This window comes from Ascaphus truei, chromosome 2 (genome assembly GCF_040206685.1).
Source record: "Ascaphus truei isolate aAscTru1 chromosome 2, aAscTru1.hap1, whole genome shotgun sequence".
Lineage (NCBI taxonomy): Eukaryota > Metazoa > Chordata > Amphibia > Anura > Ascaphidae > Ascaphus > Ascaphus truei.
In genome coordinates this window covers 459,725,423-459,750,456 of record NC_134484.1, presented here as the reverse complement: position 1 = coordinate 459,750,456, position 25,034 = coordinate 459,725,423, and the positions used below count along the sequence as shown (strand labels likewise).

Below are 25,034 nucleotides of genomic sequence, written 5' to 3'. Positions count from 1 at the left end.
TGGGGGCGCGGCCACGACGTCACGGAGCCGGTTTGCCCTCATTGGGAGAACCGCTCACGTGACACGCTTGCGAGCGGCAAAATCAATTTTGCTTGCTCGCCAAGCGGCTGAGCGCCGAGCAGGCGCGCCCACTCACGCAGGCCACGTGCATTGTCGCAACGTGTCCAGGGTGAGCGCACCCGCCCGCTCAGCGCCACACAGGATGAGGCCTAAGAAGGGTGACAGCAAGGCTGCTGACATGGGCAGCCCCATGAAAACTCTGGTCCTGGGCCCCATGAAAGCTGTCGGCGGCCCTGCATACAGCAGTCATCACTTGTGTATTGCCATTTGAATGGCCGGTAGATTACATGGGATGGTATTAAGGATGGTGCAGGTTCGCCAGTTCACAATCCAAACTTTGCCATTTTGGCATTCGTTCAGATATCCGAGTCCAACTGCAGAATGACATTTTCAGTGCAAGGAAAATAAAACTCAAAAAAGGCTCATTTCTGGATTAGATTTTTTTGTTCATAAAGTGACCTATGTCTTCGCAAACAGAAAGATTTCTGAGAAATGTTAAAAAATAATTCCTACTTTTTATTAGTTTTTGGCATCATTTATCTTTACAAATCCAAAAACAATTGAGTTCCAGCAAAACAAAAAAACATTTGTAACCAAAACACCAGTGCAAGTGCCCACTTTTATCAAATACTGAAAGTTGGTTCCAAAAACATCTAATCAACAATCTACATCTAAAATAAGTAGGAAATATTGGTATGGTCATACTCTATTGCATTTGAATGTAGCATGTCCCTTTTTGGGGGGAGGGGTTTCAAATAGTGATACAGTAGTTCGTTTACCTAGGTAGAAAGCAGAGGAATGCTTCCTATGGCATATGACAGTGCTTCTCAACCTGTTTGTGAGCAGGGGCACCACTGAATGATTACTCACACCTCACACCCCCACACACACAGCCATCACACTCTCCTCCCCACACACAGACAGCACACTCTCCTCCCCACACACAGACATCACACTCTCCTCCCCACACACAGAGCCATCACACTCTCCTCCCCCCACACAGACATCACACTCTCCTCCCCACACACAGCCATCACACTCTCCTCCCCCCACACAGACATCACACTCTCCTCCCCACACACACAGCCCTCACACTCTCCTCCCCCCACACAGACATCACACTCTCCTCCCCACACACTCAGACATCACACTCTCCTCCCCACACACTCAGACATCACACTCTCCTCCCCACACACGGAGCCATCATACTCTCCTCCCCCCACACAGACATCACACTCTCCTCCCCACACACACAGCCCTCACACTCTCCTCCCCACACACAGCCCTCACACTCTCCTCCCCACACACAGCCATCACACTCCCCTCCCCACACACAGCCATCACACTCTCCTCCCCACACACAGACATCACACTCTCCTCCCCACACACAGAGCCATCACACTCTCCTCCCCCCAAACAGACATCACACTCTCCTCCCCACACACAGCCATCACACTCTCCTCCCCCACACAGACATCACACTCTTCTCCCCACACACAAAGCCCTCACACTCTCCTCCCCACACACAGCCCTCACACTCTCCTCCCCACACACAGCCATCACACTCTCCTCCCCACACACAGACATCACACTCTCCTCCCCCACACACACAGCCATCACACTCTCCTCCCCATAAACAGCCCTCACAATCTCCTCCCCACACACACACACAGTCATCACACTCTCCTCCCCACACACAGCCCTCACACTCTCCTCCCCACACCCCACACACAGACATCACACTCTCCTCCCCACACACCCTCACACTCTACTCCCCATAAACAGCCCCCACACTCTCCTCCCCACACACAGCCATCCGCTCTCCTCCCCACACACAGAGCCATCACACTCTCCTCCCCACACACACAGCCCTCACACTCTCCTCCCCACACATAGAGCCATCACACACTCCTCCCCACACACACAGCCATCACACTCTCCTCCCCCTTCAAAGCCATCGCACTCTCCTCCCCCCACACAGCCATCACACTCTCCTCCCCACATACATAGCCCTCACACACTCCTCCCCACACACAGACATCACACTCTCCTCCCCTACACACACAGCCATCACACTCTCCTCCCCACACACACAGCCCTCACACTCTCCTCCCCACACACACTGCCATCACACACTCCTCCCCACACACAGACATCACACTCTCCTCCCCACATTCAGAGCCATCACACACTCCTCCCCACACACAGCCATCACACTCTCCTCCCCACACACTCAGACATCACACTCTCCTCCCCACACACACAGACATCACACAAATCCATCACACTCTCCTCCCCACACAAAAATCCATCACACTCTCCTCCCCACACACAGACATCACACTCTCCTCCCCACACACACAGACATCACACAAATCCATCACACTCTCCTCCCCATACACAAATCCATCACACTCTCCTCCCCACACGCAGATATCACACTCTCCTCCCCACACAAATCCATCACACTCTCCTCCCCACACACAAATCCATCACACACTCCTCCCCACACAGAGACATCACACTCTCCTCCCCCCACACAGCCATCACACACTCCTCCCCACACACAGCCATCGCACTCTCCTCCCCCCACACAGCCATCGCACTCTCCTCCCCACACACACACATCGCACTCTCCTCCCCACACACACAGACATCACATTCTCCTCCCCACACACACAGACATCACATTCTCCTCCCCACACACACAGCCCTCACACTCTCCTCCCCACACACAACCATCACACTCTCCTCCCCACACACAGCCATCACACTCTCCTCCCCACAAACACAGCCATCACACTCTCCTCCCCACACACAGCCATCACACTCTCCTCCCCACACACAGCCATCACACTCTCCTCCCCACACACAGCCATCACACTCTCCTCCCCACACACAGACATCACACTCTCCTCCCCACACACAGAGCCATCACACACTGCTCCCCACACACAGCCATCACACTCTCCTCCCCACAAACACAGCCATCACACTCTCCTCCCCACACACAGACATCACACTCTCCTCCCCACACACTCAGACATCACACTCTCCTCCCCACACACAGCCCTCACACTCTCCTCCCCACACACAAATCCATCACACTCTCCTCCCCACACACAAATCCATCACACTCTCCTCCCCACACACAGACATCACACTCTCCTCCCCACACACTCAGACATCACACTCTCCTCCCCACACACAGCCTCACACTCTCCTCCCCACACACTCAGACATCACACTCTCCTCCCCACACACAGCCCTCACACTCTCCTCCCCACACACAAATCCATCACACTCTCCTCCCCACACACAAATCCATCACACTCTCCTCCCCACACAAATCCATCACACTGTCCTCCCCCACACACAGACATCACACTCTCCTCCCCATACACAGACATCATACTCTCCTTCCCACACACACCCTCACACTCTCCTCCCCACACAGCCATCACACTCTCCTCCCCACACCAGTGTGTGTGTGTGTGTGTGTGTGTGTGTGTGTGTGTGTGTGTGTGTGTGTGTGTGTGTGTGTGTGTGTGTGTGTGTGTGTGTGTGTGTGTGTGTGTGTGTGTGTGTGTGTGTGTGTGTGTGTGTGTGTGTGTGTGTGTGTGTGTCTCCTAAAATGGAGTGCCTGGATTATAAATAGGGATTCCGGTTTTAGGTTTTAATTGAAAAACACAGAAAAAACACCACCAGCTGATAATTTTGCAATTCCAGTTAAAACTGATAAAACCTGAAAATAAAGCATCATTTCTTGGTGATTTAGACTTGTTGTAGCAACCCAGCCACAGATAGGATACAAAGTCAGCCCAAAGGAAATATGGAAACCAACACAAATGCACAGATAAACACCAGTTTCAAATGTGTGTCAATTTGTGTCCTTGGTTAACACTGATAAACACAGATTTTTGTTTTTTTAAATAAAAAGAAAGTCACAATAAAAATGACACTAACAAATCCCCAGAACAGAATTGAATATTTCACAAGAAGTGATTGGGACCAAAAAAAAATAATGCAATTTAGGAAAGAAATGAACTGGGATCAGCTGAGCAGCCCTGCAACTTTACCAGCTGTCTCTGAGCTGTACTGTAAGTGACAAAGTCATTAGTATCTGATACCTGCTCAGTGGCCTGTGAAAAATGAATGACTTAGCTGAGTCTACTTCCAAATGGGCTGGTTTCCAACTCACACAGCAGCATCACCTGTGGCACTAATTGGCATTCTTTTTTTGCATCATTAGCACAGACGCCAAGGTTTAAATATGCACTGGGGCTTCTGAGAATTGTTTTTTTTCTTTTTTTTCTTCGGGCAATGGTGAGACACGTTGGCAGAACAGAGCAGTCAATCTTGCACCCTCTAAAACAGCACGTCTCTTTACTACAATAATACATTTTTATACTGAGTTTTTCCGATAGGCATTACTGTAAAAAGCGTGGCTTTTAAGGCCTGGCTCGCACCACAAAGCTTAATGCTGTCTTAAAAAGTGCGAGAAAATTCCCAGCCTTTTTAATACTCTCACATACAGTACCAGCGGCACCACAATCCGTCAGCAGGTATCAGCCCCATAAAGTATGCCCATTCCTGTGAGGGTGAAACGACCCGTTTGGAAATGGTGTGGAGCCTCACTGTAAAAAAAAGAAAGATGTTAGTCCTAAATCATTAGCACATTTTTGCTGAGTACACGTACAGGGTAAAATGTGAGGTCTGGAGGAGTGATAATGCGGTCACATGCAGTAGAGGTGGAGAGGAATCGCATTTAACCTGCGGATCGTTGATCTAATCAGTTTTTTCGAACTGCTGCCATTAGCTGAAGGTTCCGCACTCTGGCCAATGGGAGGCAGGCAGGGGAGCGCTCGTTGGCTCCCACACATGGGCAGAAAATAGGTAAAATCGCACGTTTTCCAATAGATACAGGACATAAAAAGGAAGTCCAGTGCTCTCTAAATAGAGTAGGTGCAGTTGGAGGATATGTGACCATCTGCAGCCGCTGACATATATATATGTGTATGTGTGTGTGTGTATATATATATATATATATATATATATATATAATATATATATATATATATATATATATATTTATATATATGAGAAGAATTCAGTAGCGCCACTTGTGAAACAAAAAATATGAAATGATGTGAATTAAACCGTGCAAATGCTGTGTATAATATTAAGCAAAATATCAATCTAGCAATACAAAAAACAAAATGCGAAAAAATGTTACAAATATGTGAAAAAATATATAAAAAATATAAAAAACCCGTGCAAATATATATTGATAAAAAATAATACAGGGAAGAAAAGGGGGAAAATGGAAGAAAGTCCAACCCTTAGTACAAGTCCAGTAGAAATTCAATGGTGATTGGAAATGCTGCTCAGGGATCCACGGCTGCTCTCAGAAGGAATAACCAATTCCAACAGGAAGACTATAGAAAGAGAAGAACAGAGAGCGCACGTCCCATAGTGTAAAACAGTACATTTAATCAATAAAAAAGAGGACAAGGGGATTAAGAACACTCACAAAGGTACAAGATAAAAAGGGCACGTTACCACGACACTACGTCATCACGCAGTGCGTGCTTTACGGCCGGAGAGCGCATGGAGCTGACATTGTTTCAAAGCACCCGACTACTGCTGGATGTGAACCGGAGGGACAATCTACCATCTGATGTGTTCCAGGACGGCCTTGTTGGTGGTGATTATATATCACAAATTGCCTTTTTATCTTGTACCTTTGTGAGTGTTCTTAATCCCCTTGTTCTCTTTTTTATTGATTACATGTACTGTTTTACACTATAGGAAGTGCGCTCTCTGTTCTTCTCTCTCTCACACTCTCACACTCTCTCACTCTCTCACTCTCTCACTCTCTCTCTCTCTCTCTCTCTCTCTCTCTCTCTCTCTCTCTCTCTCTCTCTCTCTCTCTCTCTCTCTCTCTCTCTCTCTCTCTCTCTCTCTCTCTCTCTCTCTATATATATATATATGTATGTGTGTGTATATATATGAGAAAAAGAGAAAAGAAGCGCCCGATCCTTGTGTAAAATCAGATGAACAAAGTTTTAATATTTCATGGACAAGACAAATGCACACTTACAATTTGTCTGATAAAATAAAGCATGTTATGGGACCTGCCCATGCACCAACTGAGGACTCCTCGGTCTCTTCTTTGTGTGTGAGTGTCAGTATTGGCTCCAAAAAGGATGTTGCTGTCAGCTGCTGTCTCCAGGGATCCAGGGATCCCCTGATGAAATCCGCAGAGTCGGAAGAAACGCGTAGGGATATCTGGCTGTGAGCCTACGGTGACAGGGCAGCTCCCAGCACCAGCGTGAGGAGGCAAGGACTTGCCTGAAGAGTTTTTTCCGGTTTCAAGTGTGAGAAGAAAGGCTAAATGGCGGCTGCATGTGGAGATTGAGTGCTCACAAACACTAAGGATTACTCCCCTGGAGACAGCAGCTGACAGCAACATCCTTTTTGGAGCCAATACTGACACTCACACACAAAGAAGAGACCGAGGAGTCCTCAGTTGGTGCATGGGCAGGTCCCATAACATGCTTTATTTTATCAGACAAATTGTAAGTGTGCATTTGTCTTGTCCATGAAATATTAAAACTTTGTTCATCTGATTTTACACAAGGATCGGGCGCTTCTTTTCTCTTTTTCTCTAATAAGTACTGTGGGAGTTCGGTGAGTCCAAGAAGAAGCAGCCTGGACCTTTTGCAAATCAACTTATCATGGACACATGTGGACTTAAGTATTTTTAATATTCACTGCATTTATGGGTTCATAATCGTGTATTGAATTTTTCATTGCTTATCACATGAACCCATTTTTTATATTTGCATTTTCTAGTTAAGTCCCAGTGACACTCAGTGTCATTTTTACCCACATCAATTGGCAATACCTTTTTATTGCTTTTTTTTATTTTTATTTTTATATGTTATGCACACTTCTTTTTTGCTTTTGTGTTTTTATCTAATAGTCACTTTTAGTTTTTCCTGCCAGAATACATTTAGTTATTTTCACACCACTGTTTATTGGGCATATTTGCCTGGTGCAATTTCTTGCCACATCTATCAGGGCTGCAGCAATTTAGGTGTAGTGTGTGAAGGGCGCTGTCTATAATTTCTGTCACTTTAATATATATATATATATATATTTGTATGCAGGCCCACCATCCTGTTTGTGATTTGTAAACATCCTCCCAAACCGCAAGGGATACATTCTATATACTCTGAAGCAGAAGATAGGGATTTTCAGCCAAAAACTGCCCAAACGGCCACTTATGTAAAATATTTCTACTTGTCTAGTTTTTTTAAGGTGCAAATGACATACATCTAACCAATTAAACAGATCACTATCATTAGTTCACTTTGGTGAAGCTGACCCTTTCATTACACTGATACTTTTGCTTCAGTTGTGCTCTTGTGAATAACTTACTCCAAATGTGAAGTCTTCATTAACACATATATCTTTTGTCCCTCTGATAAACCTTTCGTATGCCATTAAGTTACCTCAGATGCCAAGTTTTGCCTGGATGTAGAATTAAAAGCGTACGAAATAAAATTTGCACCTTATAAAAGTTTAACTTTTTGCTGTTATTTGGTTGGATAGCATTACTGTATGTCCCAGTGCAATCTAAAATGAAACTTGAACAAGCACTGCTCCATATGTTTTCATGTATGTCGAGTGCTCAGCAGCATAATTGACCTCAATTTCAAGGTGCACACACCTTGTGTGCTCTAGTTCAGAGCACGTTACGTTCTGGTAAAGTTTTGACTGCACAATAAAAGAGACCCATTTAAAAAAGAGACCACATTTTAATGTATAGAAGCCAACAGTGTATGACTGATAACATTTTAGCTCTGTCACTAGTCAGAAATTCCCCCAGTTAATCCTGTTGTACAGATATGTCTGAGGGTATTAGCGTCTGAGGCCACTGATGAGATTGCTAAACATCTATGTTTTAGATGGTTGGGTCTCCAGCCAGAAGTTTGGGCTAGGGTGGAGTTGTAGGAATTGGTAGTAGCCTGTAACCTCATGAGATTATGGGAGTAGAGATCGTATTTTATGGGTTTATTCACTAAGGCAGAGGTGGGCAAAAATATTAAATACTTAGGAGGCAGGCAGAATTTTTAGGAGCCAGCGTTTTGTTAAGAAGGGAGGGGGGAAGTGAAGGGGCTTCTGCCGCATGCTCTTTGCTGCTCCCACCCACTACTCGCACATTAAAAACTAAGTGGCTCGGTGGTGACTGACCTGTTGGTCTCCGCTACGGCCGGTCACAGCGTGACAACAAAGCAGCATCAGGCATGAATGGATACTGGGGAGGGCTGTTACCAGCAGCAGCGGTGACTGACAGGTCGGTCAGAGCGGCACATAGCACAGGCACCACAGGTTACATTTTAGATGCCAGGGCGACCTGGCGCCCGGGATTTTTCCACCCCTGCACCAAGATGTTATAAATATTATCTAGTATTAATGGGCATTAAAGGTGCACAGAGAATAAGGACCCTAATTAAATGTAGTCCTGTGTACTTATCTTTTTATTAACTCCTTTTTTTTGTTAATGTAACCATTTAACAGAGTTCCTAGTGCTTGTTAATTTGCTATTTACCTATTTTTTTTTATAATGTTGCAATCTGAGATATCAATCTCCAAAACTTCTGACTTCAAATCAATTGAGAGCTCGAGAGCCAAATGGCAATTTTGTCGTTTCCAATGATGATTAAGAAAGAAGAACAGGATGTGTATTTTTAAGAGTACTTCAACCCTTCGTGTTTTTTTTGTTTTCAACCTGCTACATGGGACTTACACTTTAATCTCTTATACATCAATTCCCAATAGACTGGTGCAGTATGTATAAAAGAGTCCCTATTGTGGAAATGCCAGTGAAGTTACTGAAGGATATTTTCATTGTGAAGACACTGTTTGCAGTTCATATGGAGAGCAGGGCAAGAACGGAAGAACATCTTGTCTTTGGATCAATGTATTTCCTTTTCGTTACTTATGTTATGATCTGGCAGGCTGAGATCTCCAGTATGGCAGTTTAAACAATATCCCCTTGTCGCTCAGAAGCTGGGTAATTTGGAGAAAGCCCCGTTTATCATCTTATGCACCCCAGGTAGCAGGTTAAAAAAAAAAAAAAAAATAAAGTTGAAGTACTCTTAAAAATATACATCCTGTTTTTCTGTTTGTTTTGTTTTTCAGTTATTCCTAGAAATGCTCAAATAAGCAGTTGGCCTCTCAAGCTTCATCCTATTGACTTCTATGGGACAAATGAAAGAAAGTCATCTTCATTTGAGTCAAAAGTCTATGATTGTGTGAAGCTGAAACCTCAGGCTAGGTTAGAGTTTTTATTTATCTCACACGGACCTGGTGTTTGCATGGACGCCCCTATATTTATTTAAGCCATGTATCCTGTGAATGAAACTTTGAGTTGTTTCGTGATCGATACTAAAAAGTAAACAAATGGACATTGTTTTCTGTGATGAAAGGTCCGTATGGGACCTGAAACCGTTGTCTTTCAGCTGTTCTTAGCTGCCACATTAAATGGAGAATTGAATTATGAACATGTAAGTAGAGATCTACTTTGTATCTCTGTCCCAGAGGAGACCTGCACTGTGAAGAAACTGATTTCAATCATATCTACATATATTTTGCTATGTCCAATTTTTGACTATTCTGGGAGATCGCAATTTTATTTTTTTTACTCATATTGTATTGATTTCAAGTACGGTCTGGGGTGGAGGGGCACAGATGAGAGATGGGGGGGGTTGGGGAAAGGAATTGAAAATCTCAGATGTTAAGGTTACAAGGAGGGAATCTGATTGATTTGGGGCCCTGATCTTTAAAATAAATGTTGGCCACTTGAACACTTCACACATTAGATCTTCAGTTTGCGAGTTTAACTGGACAGTCTAATCAGGGGTGGCCAACTTCAGTCCTCATGGGCCATCAACAGGCCAGATATTCGGGATATCCCTGTGTCGGCACACGTGGCTCAGTCATTATGACTGAGCCACCTGTGCTGAAGCAGGGATATCCCTAAAACGTGACCTGCTGGTGGCCCTTGAGGACTGGAGTTGGCCAACCCTGGTCTATGGGGAAGAATTGGCTTAGTAGAATGGCTGGCAAAGCTTGCCCAGAAGTCATGTAAGGATTTGCAGCAGATTTGTAAGAAAAAGGCTTCTTTTAAACAAAAAGGCATCCTAATAGCCAAGAAAGGAGTTCTAGGAATGCCATATTTCAGCAGGCCTGTCAGTGTGCAGCTGTGGAATTTTACATCACTCACCTTGGCTGGAGTCTCCTTGTTCTCACACAAAGGAAACTAAGCATGAAGTGAAATAGCAAGTGGCCACAGGCTTCCACGGGCCCTCTGCTCCTCACACCTCCATAATCTCAAGTGAAAACATGCTTCTGATCAGAAGGCAATCACAGGGCTCAATAACCTTTTGGTGTGTTATCAATGTCATTACCTTTTCCCGGGAGATGCTCAGTCCTTAGAATGAGCAGCTGCAGGAGGATATAAGGAGTTGCATCCACAAACTGAGCTTACAGTACATTTACCCACTGTCATCTATAGTAGAGAAACAGTGATTGCATAGAGTGGGAGCATGACTTGCCTCGAGTTTGAGCCGGGGTGGGGGGGGGGGGGCTGCTCCATAACATCATTCATAATAAATAAATAGACATAAGCAACCCATAAATAACACACGTACAATGTCTTGGAAGAAATTGGTGGCAGCTTTATATATAAATATTCAAGATAACCAAAACTAAGGGGTACCCATCTAAGTTTCTCCACCAACATAAACCCCGGCTCTATATAAAAGCCCCACTATATAAGCCAACAGCTGCCCAGGCTACTTGGTCCAAAACATACCACCACTGGAAGGTCACCGTCATACCGGCCGCCCAATTTCGGCATGACACCGCTTTCCCCATAACCAACAACTCGGAGATACCTTAGACCTCCCCATAAGGAACAAACTTTGACCCGGGTCCCCCACTTATCTAACATTACCGCCGCGCTGCAACAAGTAAACTTGAAACCACCATACACCACGACATCACCAACCCATTCTTAAAACAGTGAGGGAGGGTGGGGATTCTTGTTGGTCCCGACAAAGAGGTAGGGGCACCCTCTGACCCCTACCTATATAGCTTCTCCTACAACTCCTCCCACACCCCAATCAAGCACACTATTCCTCTTCCCCACTCCCCTCGGCAGATCATACTGCTCCTTCAGCTAGGACTTCAAGGCCTTCCTGAACTGCCCCTCAGTGCTTTAGTGTTGTCCTTAAGTATATGGTTCAGTGAAGGATGATAGCAGAAGGCTAGTGGTGTGTGGGGCTAGAGAGCAGAGAAGAAGAAGAATCAGGCACACGCTCTTAATCATCAGTGAAAGGGGTTTACTGTGCCAAGAAATCCAACGTTTCGACAGTTAAACTGCCTTTCTCAAGGTGTAGGCTACCAAATACAAGTGAACAGCAGATATATATACATACATGCCCCCTCTGGTTCTCACCCCTACCTGCTCAGCTACACGACATCGACGCCCACGTGATGACGTCAGCGCGCCTGCGAGGCGCTCCGTGATGACGTCAGACGTCATGGTGTATATCCCTGGTAGCACAGCAATGAACTGTCTATGGGAAACACTGCCACACAACACACCAGGTTGACGACACCCCTATAGTGACGTCAGCGCGTCAGCGCGACGCTCCGTGATGACATCAGATGTTGGGGGGGTTTATTGGAGAGGGTGGCAGGTCTCTACCAGTGCACTACTCACATGTGCTGTGCTGTAGATGTAATCCTTCACCATGGGAATACATTCTGAGCAGGGAGGACTGAGATCCTAATGCATCACCCTGTGAGTGCTCAAAAATACTCATAAATAAAACAAAACAAGCATATGTAACACGCAGGCGCGCTGACGTCATCACATGGGCGTCGACGTCGTGTAGCTGAGCAGGGAGGGGTGAGTACCAGAGGGGGCATGTATGTGTATATATATCTGTTGTTCACTTGTATTTGGTAGCCTACACCTTGAGAAATGCAGTTTAACCGGCGAAACGTTGGATTTCTTGGCACAATAAACCCCTTTCACTGATGATTAAGACCGTGTACCTGATTCTTCTTCTTCACTGGATTACACTGGGACTTCAGGAGCTCCCCAGAACCAGCGCACCGGCAGTTCAATACCCCACTATCACCTGTGTGTTCGATTGCGTGCACAACCATCATTCCATGTGGGCTAGAGAGCAGACTCGGGTAAAGTGTGGAGGTAAGGAAGCCCCAGAGAAAATATGAAAGTGGGTACATGACCTTGGCTGGGTAGGTCCCCATAAAGGTAGTTGTTGTTAAAATGAAGACAGGGGCAGGAAGGCTGTTAAGGAGGGGTGGTGATAGGAGGAGGGGAGGTTTAACAATAGGGTGCTGGGATAAGTGCTATTTCGTCACAGCAGTGATCAATTTGGCTTTAATAGAGTGGGGGAACTGCCGGCTGGTCCTGGAAAAGAAGGGTATACCCATTTTAGTAGGATGGCATTCTATATCGTGGTTTGAGGAGGCTTGGATAGGTAGATGGGCTTGAAGGGCAGTTTCCTCTTCTAGAGGTCCATTGGGAACCTAATTTGGGACTGTCAGGTTGGGTCAGCAGTAGCTGGTTTTTGGGCAGGGGATCCGTACCCTTTGGATGTTGGCCGGGCTTTGCCAGGCAATTCCCCTTTATGTGGAATATGCTTATTTATTTTATAGTTATCATTAAAGCTGTGGCCTTTCCTTCCAAAACTGTTTTTTGTAAGATTTATGGGAAAGGCGGGGGACCTTGCCTGACACTACACCTAGCCCCGCAATTACAGAGGCCCCTTGCTCTCCCCCACAACAATTAAACTGATTGCCGGGGGAAGAGTGCTGGGCCTCTGTAACTCTCTTACCTTCTCCTCCTGGCATCTCGTCTCCTCCCGGCATCTCCCCTGCATTGTCCCATCATTATGGCTGCAGGATTTTAAATGGCGGCACATTGCCATGACAACGGGACGCCCTGGCACCATGCGGCGTCCCGTTGTCATGGCAACGTGACGCCATTTGACGTTGCACAGCCATAATGATGGGACAATGCACGGGAAGATGTCGGGAGGAGATGCCGCCAGAGAAGGTAAGAATGGAGGCATGGCAAATATCCCAGCCGGCCCTGTGGCCTGAGTCCAGGGTCAAGAGCAGCTAGGAGCAACGCCCAGTGTACCTCACCACCATACTACTAACAGCATCCGTGTCCCCCTCCAGTATTGGAAGGGATTAAACATTCAGCCATCTAACCTCAGAGTGATGAATACCAAATGCAAGATATGCAGTTAGTGCTGTTCCCCTGTCCATTTGCTGCACTTAGTTTTATACTGAATATTATGCCAGTGCTATAGATAGAATATCACTTTCACATTCCTGCTGGGTATTTGTATATCATTCCCAGCATGTGATATGTTATTTTGTCCCACGAGTGAAAAGGGGAAGGCTGTTATTCTTCACATTCTTGTCCGCTGTTCCGGTATCTGACTGCCAGTTCTTCTTCATTTTAAAGCAGCAATCTTCCGCATCTTACCCCCCCCCCCTTGGTTTTTTTTTGTGTAGCCCCGGTCCCCTTGGGCTCCCAGAGACCCCCCCTCCTTGCCTTGAGCGCGGTCGCGGGTGCCGCCGGAGTCAGCGACGGACCCGCCGGCTGTCCGCAAAGGTGGGGGCCAGAGCAGAGAGTGCTCCGATGTTCGGGAGGCTCCGCGGCGCATCCGGTTAGCGGGGGCCACCATTTTAAGTTGCACACGCATGCGCAGAAGGCAGGCAGCCAAGTAAGGGCTTTGCGCATGAGTGCCAGAGAGAGCGGCGGCCATTACAGGTTCACATAGGCGCAGATAGAGCTTGCGGCGGCCATTACACATAGAGCACGCGGCCCCAATGCAAAAGAGGTCCTGAGTGGACTACAATTCCCAGCAGCCTCTGGGGACTGCACTTTCAACTAGATCACATGCTGCATTCCAGCCACTAAGACTTACAGATTCTCTGCAGCAGGGAATTGGATACATTGGTGTGTGCAGACAGGAAGAGCCAGTCAGAGCTGGGAGCAGGTTGGGGTAGGGTGTGTGTAGGGAGCAGTAGCCCCTGCATACTAGGCCAGGTTACCCCCCCTAGGCCCCAGACAGGCCCCGAGACATAACCCAGATTGTAGTTGCGACATGGACAGGCCCTAGGTAGGTGCTTTGCCCCTTTAGTTATTTGTTAAGTTCAGGGACACTGCTGCAGTGCTGCGAGCCCCTGACAATTGTGTCTGGACGCAGACATCACTCAAGATAGAGACTATCTTCCTGGTGGGATTGTCTGGCGGGACGCCACCCCACGCATCAAGAGCGGAAGCATCGTGGATCACGCTTTCAGATCCATCAGCCAAATACAGCATCTGTGCGCCTGGGTGTGGACACACCCGGCAGGTACCATTAAGTCACCAAGTGCACCAACTACACACCTCATATTAGTGGGCAGCGCAGTTCCACACTTGGGTGGGGTTGTGGGACTTTTGAGACACTTGGGTGGATGGTGGTTGGGTTGCGGCCCAGTGAGGCCAGGTTAAGGGTGACACTGCTGTGTTGCTATTGTTATGTTGATGTATTGTAATGTGTTATGTTTTAGTGCATATAGTAAACTGTTTTATCCATACCCTGGTGTAAGTACTTACTGTATGTGGTTCCTGTGTAAGGGGTTATTCTACACACTAGAATCCCTGCACAGGTGGAGGCGCTGTAAGCAGTACGTTCCAGGATACACCCCAGGCTCCCAGTGGCGGAGGTTCAGGCCTCCTGTGAGCCTATCAGGTATTGCACCACACCTGGAAACATATGTAGATTTCCCCACAGGGTCCATATCTGCGATGGGGGGGGGGGGGTGGATATGTGTTACATTTGTTTAGCATGGGAACGAGGGGGTCCCCAGAGCTGAACCACACTATTTTCAGCTCCAGGGACCCCCAGATAAAGGTAGCGCTGGCACTTTCCTGGTCTTTAAAACTCCTGCGTAACGCGGACTTATAGAAAGGACTTCCTGTTGACACGCATGACACAGGAGATTTAAATCGCCCATTTGGTTTCCCCTGGAGGGGACGGTAATGCCGGTATCTCACTGGCAAGTATTTTGGGAACCCATCATGAATAGCAGGGGGGGGTAAAGAACAAGCAGCCGTGATTGACGCTTTAAAGGAGCAGTTCTAAGCAGCATTTATTAGCAGATTTCCTTTACTTTACAGTCAAATGCTCGTGTTGTTCTGTTAGGGAAGAGGAGCGGCTCAGTGAGAAAAGACACAGAGTCTGATCACAACTGAGCCAGGGGAACCTGTACCAATTCCCAGTGTCGGCTCCTTGTGACCTCAGGCAAGTCACTTTATCTCCCTGTGCCTGAGGCACCGACATGATAGATTGTAAGCTCTGGGGGACTGTCGGTAACATTCCTGTGTGCTGCACAGCTCATGCTATACTGTAATTGTCAAGTGCTTTGTGTCCCATCGGGAGAAAAACATTATATGAAATAAAGTTATAGTGGGGGATAGTGAACACATATCTTTCCTGGGACTGGTAAAGTGGAGACATTGCGATTTTCTAAAAATGTGCTCTGATCATTGCCACATTGGAATTGCTGCCACAGATTCTTCCATGTAAACCAGTGTGCATACACACAAAAAGTGGTGTGTGTGTGTGTTACAGGTTATTGCACCTCTAAACTCAGTGGTGCAGACATATACATTAAGGAAATGATGCAGACATAATTATTTATTTGAATGGGAAGGTATAAAAAAAATGTCACAGTAAATATTGCGCCAGCTTGGACGTGCCGCGCAATAACACGTATGTGTATGTGTTATGGTGACTGTATGTCACCTTATTTTAGCGCTGATATTTGAATAAGTCATATCAAGTATTCAGGACTTTACAATGTGAATGTTTTAAATGCACAACCCTGGCATCACAAACTGAAACGTGTTATTACAATACTGGGGTAATCGGCATGATAATAATACTGCGGGAATCAGCTTGATAATAATACTGCGGGAATCGATGTGACAACAATACTGCAGGAATCGGCGTGATAACAATACTGCGGGAATCGGCGTGATAACAATACTGCGGGAATCCATGTGATAACAATACTGCGGGAATCGGTTTGATAACAATACTGCGGGAATCGGTTTGATAACAATAGTGCGGGAATCCATGTGATAACAATACTGCGGGAATCGATGTGGTAACAGTACTGCTGAATCAGTGTGATTTCAATACTGCGGGAATCGGTGTGATAACAATACTGCGGGAATCGGTGTGATTTCAATACTACGGGAATCGGCGTGATAATAATACTGCGGGAATCGGCGTGATAACAATACTGCGGGAATCGGCGTGATAACAATACTGCGGGAATCGGCGTGATAATAATACTGCGGGAATCGGTGTGATTTCAATACTACGGGAATCGGTGTGATAACAATACTGCGGGAATCGGCGTGATAACAATACTGCGGGAATCGGTGTAATAACAATACTGCGGGAATCGGCGTGATAATAATACTGCGGGAATCGGCGTGATAACAATACTGCGGGAATCGGTGTAATAACAATACTGCGGGAATCGGTGGGATAACAATACTGCGGGAATCGGTGTAATTTCAATACTACGGGAATCGTCGTGATAATAATACTGCGGGAATCGGTGTGATAACAATACTGCGGGAATCGGTGTGATAACAATACTGCGGGAATCGGTGTAATTTCAATACTACGGGAATCGGCGTGATAATAATACTGCGGGAATCGGCGTGATAACAATACTGCGGGAATCAGTGTGATTTCAATACTACGGGAATCGGCGTGATAACAATACTGCGGGAATCAGTGTGATTTCAATACTACGGGAATCGGCGTGATAATAATACTGCGGGAATCGGCGTGATAACAATACTGCGGGAATCGGCGTGATAACAATACTGCGGGAATCGGCGTGATAATAATACTACGGGAATCGGCGTGATAACAATACTGCGGGAATCGGTTTGATAACAATAGTGCGGGAATCCATGTGATAACAATACTGCGGGAATCGATCTGGTAACAGTACTGCTGAATCAGTGTGATTTCAATACTGCGGGAATCGGTGTGATAACAATACTGCGGGAATCGGCGTGATAATAATACTGCGGGAATCGGTGTGATAACAATACTGCAGGAATCAGCTTGATAACAATACTGCGGGAATCAGTGTGATTTCAATACTACGGGAATCGGCGTGATAACAATACTGCGGGAATCGGTGTGATAACAATACTGCGGGAATCGGTGTAATTTCAATACTACGGGAATCGGCGTGATAACAATACTGCGGGAATCGGCGTGATAACAATACTGCGGGAATCGGCGTGATAACAATACTGTGGGAATCAGTGTGATTTCAATACTACGGGAATCGGTGGGATAACAATACTGCGGGAATCGGCGTGATAACAATACTGCGGGAATCGGTGTGATAACAATACTGTGGGAATCAGTGTGATTTCAATACTACGGGAATCGGTGGGATAACAATACTACGGGAATCGATGTGATAACAATACTACGGGAATCGGTGTGATAACAATACTGCAGGAATCGGTGTGATAACAATACTGCGGAAATCGGTGGGATAACAATACTGCGGGAATCGGCGTGATAACAATACTGCGGGAATCGGTGTGATAACAATACTACGGGAATCAGTGTGATTTCAATACTACGGGAATTGGTGTAAGAACAATACTGCAGGAATCGATGTGATAACAATACTGTGGGAATCGGTGTAATAACAATACTGCGGGAACCGGTGTGATAACAATACTGCGGGAATCCATGTGATAACAATACTGCGTGAATCAGCTTGATAACAATACTGCGGGAACCGGTGTGATAACAATACTGTGGGAATCGGTGTAATAACAATACTGCGGGAACCGGTGTGATAACAATACTGCGGGAATCCATGTGATAACAATACTGCAGGAATCCATGTGATAACAATACTGCGTGAATCGGCGTGATAACAATACTGTGGGAATCGGTGTAATAACAATACTGCGGGAACCGGTGTGATAACAATACTGCAGGAATCAGCTTGATAACAATACTGCGGGAATCAGCGTGATAACAATACTGCGGGAACCGGTGTGATAACAATACTGTGGGAATCCATGTGATAACAATACTGCGGGAATCCATGTGATAACAATACTGCGGGAATCGGCGTGATAACAATACTGTGGGAATCGGTGTAATAACAATACTGCGGGAATCCATGTGATAACAATACTGCGGGAATCGGCGTGATAACAATACTGTGGGAATCGGTGTAATAACAATACTGCGGGAACCGGTGTGATAACAATACTGCAGGAATCAGCTTGATAACAATACTGCGGGAATCAGCGTGATAACAATACTGCGGGAACCGGTGTGATAACAATACTGCGGGAATCAGCTTGATAACAATACTGCGGGAATCAGCTTGATAACAATACTGCGGGAATCGGCGTGATAGGAATCGGTGGGATAACAATACTACGGGAATCGGTGTGATAACAATACTGCAGGAATCGGTGTGATAACAATACTACGGGAATCGGTGTGATAACAATACTACGGGAATAAGTGTGATAACAATACTGCGGGAATCGGTGTGATAACAATACTGCGGGAATCGATGTGATAACCATACTGCGGGAACCGGTGTGATAACAATACTGCGGGAACCGGTGTGATTACAATACTGCGGGAACCGGTGTGATAACAATACTGCGGGAATGCATGTGATAACAATACTGCGTGAATCGGCGTGATAACAATACTGTGGGAATCGGTGTAATAACAATACTGCGGGAACCGGTGTGATAACAATACTGCGGGAACCGGTGTGATAACAATACTGCGGGAACCGGTGTGATAACAATACTGCGGGAATCCATGTGATAACAATACTGCGGGAATCCATGTGATAACAATACTGCGTGAATCGGCGTGATAACAATACTGTGGGAATCGGTGTAATAACAATACTGCGGGAACCGGTGTGATAACAATACTGCAGGAATCAGCTTGATAACAATACTGCGGGAATCAGCGTGATAACAATACTGCGGGAACCGGTGTGATAACAATACTGCGGGAATCCATGTGATAACAATACTGCGTGAATCGGCGTGATAACAATACTGTGGGAACCGGTGTGATAACAATACTGTGGGAACCTGTGTGATAACAATACTGCGGGAACTGGTGTGATAACAATACTACGGGAATCGGTGTAATAACAATACTGCGGGAATCGGTGTAATAACAATACTGCGGGAATCGATGTGATAACAATACTGCGGGAATCGACGTGATAACAATACTGCGGGAATCCATGTGATAACAATACTGCAGGAATCCATGTGATAACAATACTGCGGGAATCGACGTGATAACAATACTGCGGGAATCCATGTGATAACAATACTGCGGGAATCGGTGTAATAACAATACTGCGGGAATCGGTTAGGTCAACAGCAGGCCAAAGGTTACTTAATAGGAGTTTCCAGCAATGGAGCCCTAATCGGCACTATAGTGTGTAAGGTTAACCCCAGTACTGCCAACTCGACTCATTCACATTCTGAGTGTGTTTTCAGACTCTAATCCCTGGGAATTCTGGGTCACACCAGGTCCTGCATTTTTATTACGTGACACAGAAATAAATACCCGGGTGCACTCTGGTCCCGCGGGATAAAGGGCACAGAAATAGATCAATTAAGGATCAGGAATGGGTTCTTTTGTATTTCTTTTTAGATATACACGTATTGATTGAGCTAGCCTGGTTAGGGTGTCATTTCTTAACTTTTCCTCTATTAAATATAGTTCTACAAATATTTTATATACTAATATTGATTTTTACAATTGATAGTGTGATGTTGTGGTGGCGCAGACTAATTCAACTTTTAAGTTTGTACGTCTACACTGTCTTTAAAAAAACACATTTTTTTTTAACCTTTTGTAGAGATTTTGGAGGGTGTTTATGAGGTACAACATAAAGAGGGCGTAAGAAACAATAGCGGCAATAGATCAAATACATACATAATCAAAAATGTCAAAGACTCTGGGATAGATGTGTACATTCCATCTGAACCAATACACACCAGAAGAGACAAACATATTTTATAATTATAATAAAAAATGAAAACGTTAAAAAATGTCAAGTTGTTCTTATTCACATATAGTAACAGCTTGCTTTAAAAGGGTTTCCCGAGTTTCCTTATCCCCTTCTCACCCAGTCTAACACCACCTCCTCCCCCCCGCACCTGCCCCATCTTTTTCATTTTAATAACTCTTGTACTTTTGAAATATTGTTGTTCCTGTTCTAGCAAACAGAAATCCTACTTAAATTGGGGGCCAAAGAGGAACCTGTAGTTACAAAATATATTCCCCTCATGTGAGACACAGCCACATGACTGAATATTGATACTTCGGGTCTTACTCATTTGTGCATACAGCATGTAGATCCAAAAGGAAATGGTGACAGTTTAAGGAGTTATTTAAGTCTACAATACGCCAGCATTGTCTGATCTAAAGGGTTACATTTTTTGTGGACTACGACTGCAGCTTCAAATGAGATACTTTGATAGAATTGATTCACAGGCGGGTATTTTGTGCCAGTCATTTCCTCTCTTGGTTTTGAGCTCATCTTGTATCTTTGACAGCCTTTGGATTTATATGAAAGCAGGGCATCTTCTCAAAGGCTTCATCTGCACCATCAGCCCTTTGTTACATTATCATACTTGAGCAAATCCAGTGCATTTTTGGAGATAATCCCACTGTACACCTAATACCCCGCTAACAGCTGATAAGATTGAATACTTTGATTCTAAAATTCGTGACAGAAGGAAACATGCATTCTTTCCCCAGTCATTGCACGCCATGATTTCAGCTTTCACCTTCATTGTTACCTGAGATACAAAATGCCGCATTCATAATTGGATGTAGATGACATAATGATAGCCTCCACGTAAGTTTGTATGTTAATGGTTTGCTGTTTCACAAGTAGTGGTTCACATGCTCTAATACAGTGACTCCCATGCAGCTACGTACCCAAAAATGGTTTAGAACATGGCAACGTGAGAAATGTGCTATTGTTTGGGGTGCCAGCTAAGTAGAAGTGTGCTGTATACATTGAACCTGTATGCAGTGTGGGTTTAAAGTTATTTAGCACTTCCTAAGATAAGGAGCAGTGCTGCACTATACTGTCCAGCTGATGTGGATCAAGGCGGCAACCCCACGTCTGTCTTTTAAAGCCCATCTGCTAGAGGGGCCTTCATCTTAATGATTGATCCATATGTTACAGCTCTGCCAGGCCAGACAGCCACTTTGTGGGACCCGCTCAGCCACTTTGTGGGACCCGCTCAGCCACTTTGTGAGACCCGCTCAGCCACTTTGCGAGACCCGCTCAGCCACTTTGCGAGACCCGCTCAGCCACTTTGCGAGACCCGCTCAGCCACTTTGCGAGACCCGCTCAGCCACTTTGCGAGACCCGCTCAGCCACTTTGCGAGACCCGCTCAGCCACTTTGCGAGACCCGCTCAGCCACTTTGCGAGACCCGCTCAGCCACTTTGCGAGACCCGCTTAGCCACTTTGCGAGACCCGCTCAGCCACTTTGTGGGACCCGCTCAGCCACTTTGTGAGACCTACTTTGTGGGACCCGCTCAGCCACTTTGTGAGACCTGCTCAGCAACTTTGTGAGACCCGCTCAGCCACTTTGTGGGACCCGCTCAGCTACTTTGTGAGACCCGCTCAGCCACTTTGTGAGACCCGCTCAGCCACTTTGTGAGACCCGCTCAGCCACTTTGTGAGACCCGCTCAGCCACTTTGTGAGACCCGCTCAGCCACTTTGTGAGACCCGCTCAGCCACTTTGCGAGACCCGCTCAGCCACTTTGCGAGACCCACTCAGTCACTTTGCGAGACCCACTCAGCCACTTTGTGAGACCCACTCAGCCTCTTTGTCAGACCCACTCAGCCTCTTTGTGATCGGTGACCATGCAATTATCTCTATTAACAATAACAACACGTACAGATTAGTAAATATGGGCCTATATGTAAAAAAAATCCTGCCCTGACTTAAAGCAGCAAAACGTGACATCTTCTGTTTTATTTTAATAAATCAGCTCTGTAGTATTAGGCCACGTCCATAGCAGGGGAAGCCGCGCTGAGCCGTGCGGATGCTCCGCGCTGAGCCCCGGCATCCTCAATGAGGATGTCTTTAGAGGGGGCTCACGCAAGCGTCCGCAGGCGTGCTGAGGAGTTGGATTTTTCAGCCGACAGCCAAGCTGTTTTTCAGCGCGCTGTCGGCTGAAAACATCCAATCAGCGCGTTGACGTCGGTGCGTCGTGGGCGATTGGCCCAGCGACGTCACTGCCCCGCCTACCCCCGCCTCCCGATCGCGCCTGCTGGCTCGCCTGCATGTGCATGAAATCGCACAGGCTTCAGCAGGCGAGCCTCAGCGTCAGCGCGGTTCAGCACTGCTCCCATCTCTATGGACGCAGCCGTAGATAATAATGCCTTTTTTTGTTTTTCATGCCATTTTGAATGAGTTTTAAAACGTCCTTTCATTTCTATAGCATGTTATAACCCACGTCCCCAGCAGGGCAAGATCTATGCAACACTTTTCTGCCTGGGATAATTTGTTGCAAATGTTCCCAGCAGTTTGAGCTGCAAACTGTAACAATAGATTCTGTTACCTTAGTAATATAAGGATACATTTCTACCCCCTTTGTATCTAAAGCCCTCTCCCGCCTTAAACCTTTCTCACTGACTGCCCCGCACCTCTGGAATGCCCTTCCCCTCAGTACCCGACTAGCACCCTCTCTATCCACCTTTAAGACCCAACTTAAGACACACCACACTTGCTTAAAGAAGCATATGAATAGCACTGTGGATATTCTGAACACATGATAAATAAAGCTTGGCCCCTGCAGACGCACTTACCAGAACTCCCTCCTACTGTCTCTGTACGTTCTCCCTATCTACCAATTAGATTGTAAGCTCCTCAGGCAGGGACTCCTCTTCCTTAATGTTACTTTAATGTCTAAAGCACTTATTCCCATGATCTGTTATTTATATTATCTGTTATTTATTTGATTACCACATGTATTACTACTGTGAAGCGCTATGTACATTAATGGCGCTATATAAATAAAGACATACAATAGAATACAATACATAGTAGCTGCTGAGTTACACTGACCGAAACAGCCATTATGTTAGGCACACAATCAGGATTTTGACAGATTTATAACAGGAGCACCAAACGATTGCCAGATTAGGTAAGAATGTAGAATTATACATTGTCACACGCTTTCCATATACAAATAAGAAGAAAAAAAAAGAAATGAATAAAAAAAGTTGGATGTCAGTATTGCAGCTTTGACATCGCTCCTGATTTGTATTCAGTATCTATTTGTGGGCCTTTCTCCTGCATTAGTGAACATCATCTCTATCTCTTGACCCTTCAGGCTGACAGGGAACGAACCATTGACCATCCTCCCTCTGACCTCAGAAACGGAGGAAGCTGCAGTCAAAGCCCATTACAAAATTTGTGACCGGCTGAAGCTTGAGCGCAAGCAACGCAGGATGTGCAGGCGGGACCCAGGGGTGGCTGAGACCCTCATGGAGGCCATTAGCATGAGTGCCCAAGAATGCGAGTACCAGTTTCACTTCGAACGATGGAACTGCACTCTAGAAGGGCGCTACCGAGCCAGTTTACTTAAAAGAGGTACGTGCGAGACTCTGCATTGTAATGTATTGACTTGTGAAGACGGGATAGGTGTTTGTTACGAGGCCGGCATAATGCGCATTAGATCCAAGTACCGACTTCAACCTGAGACTAACTGCTGCATTCTTGTCATATAAAGGTACACTGTATGTTCCTATTGGAAATGCCAATGCATTTTTATATTTCTTGTTCTCTGAAGTAGAAGGTACAGTGAGTGGGATACGTGCGCTATATCTGGGTGAGTTAGTCGAAATGCACTAAGGCAGATGTTCTAAACACCGTCGGTTAAGTGCACCAAAGTGGAAGTATTAGGCTATGGGAAGTAGATACAAGCCAGTCTGGGGTTGATAAAACAGACCTCCAGTGGGGATTTGTCCTGTGTCAAGCAGGCAGTTTTAATACTGTTTGCCCCCCTCAATAAATTAGTATCTGGTCCTTTAGCAATTCCATCAAAAGTCAAAAATATGTTTTCATAGATTTGATTACAGAGACCCTGCTATGTTTATAATATGTGCATCAGGCAATCCCTCACCTAACTCTACTGCTAAATATAATCACAAGTAGAATTGCTGATACCAGCACTGGTGTCCTGTCCGGCCGCAAGGAGTCATGGGTGTCAAACGTTTTGGACAAGGGCACGGTAATATAAAGTACGGTATAAAAAATATACAACGCCGTCCTTTTTCTTGTATGGTTTGGAAATGTAGGCCGAGAACTCGCGGGCACTTTCTATAAAACAAAAAACATCCATCTTATTCTATCGCTCCCCCCCAAAAAAAGTTTACACTACCAGGTATTTCTGGAGTGCATAAACAAAATGGATTAGAGTCACAGCACAGAGCTTAAATCCTGTATTGAAATGACTGCCCCCGCCCCCTCTTGTAAATGAAAGGGGACAGTGCTCCACATGTGTTTCCGCTGGGCTGACCGCGCCACTGGCGCCTGCTGGAAAACGAGTATTTTTGCCATGATGTACCTGCTACATCAATAGGGCCCCTAGTGTGGCTATGGCCCGTGCCGTACCATGGGCGTCTAAAGGCCACTCTGAATGTTAAAACAGATTTAGTGCAGGGAGTAGGTAGGGATACTTTTTAGATGACAACCATGAGATGTC

General features: G+C 45.9%; 1 protein-coding gene across 2 annotated transcripts in view; it reads left to right on the top strand.

Moving 5' to 3' along the window:
* WNT9A (Wnt family member 9A) overlaps positions 1–25,034 on the top strand; it is a 236,632-nt gene that overhangs the window by 104,911 nt on the left and 106,687 nt on the right. For both annotated transcript variants that reach the window (XM_075588024.1, XM_075588025.1), the window contains one exon: positions 23,661–23,920. In XM_075588024.1, coding sequence (XP_075444139.1) covers positions 23,661–23,920 — 260 coding nt within the window. The remainder of the gene's footprint in view (positions 1–23,660; positions 23,921–25,034) is intronic.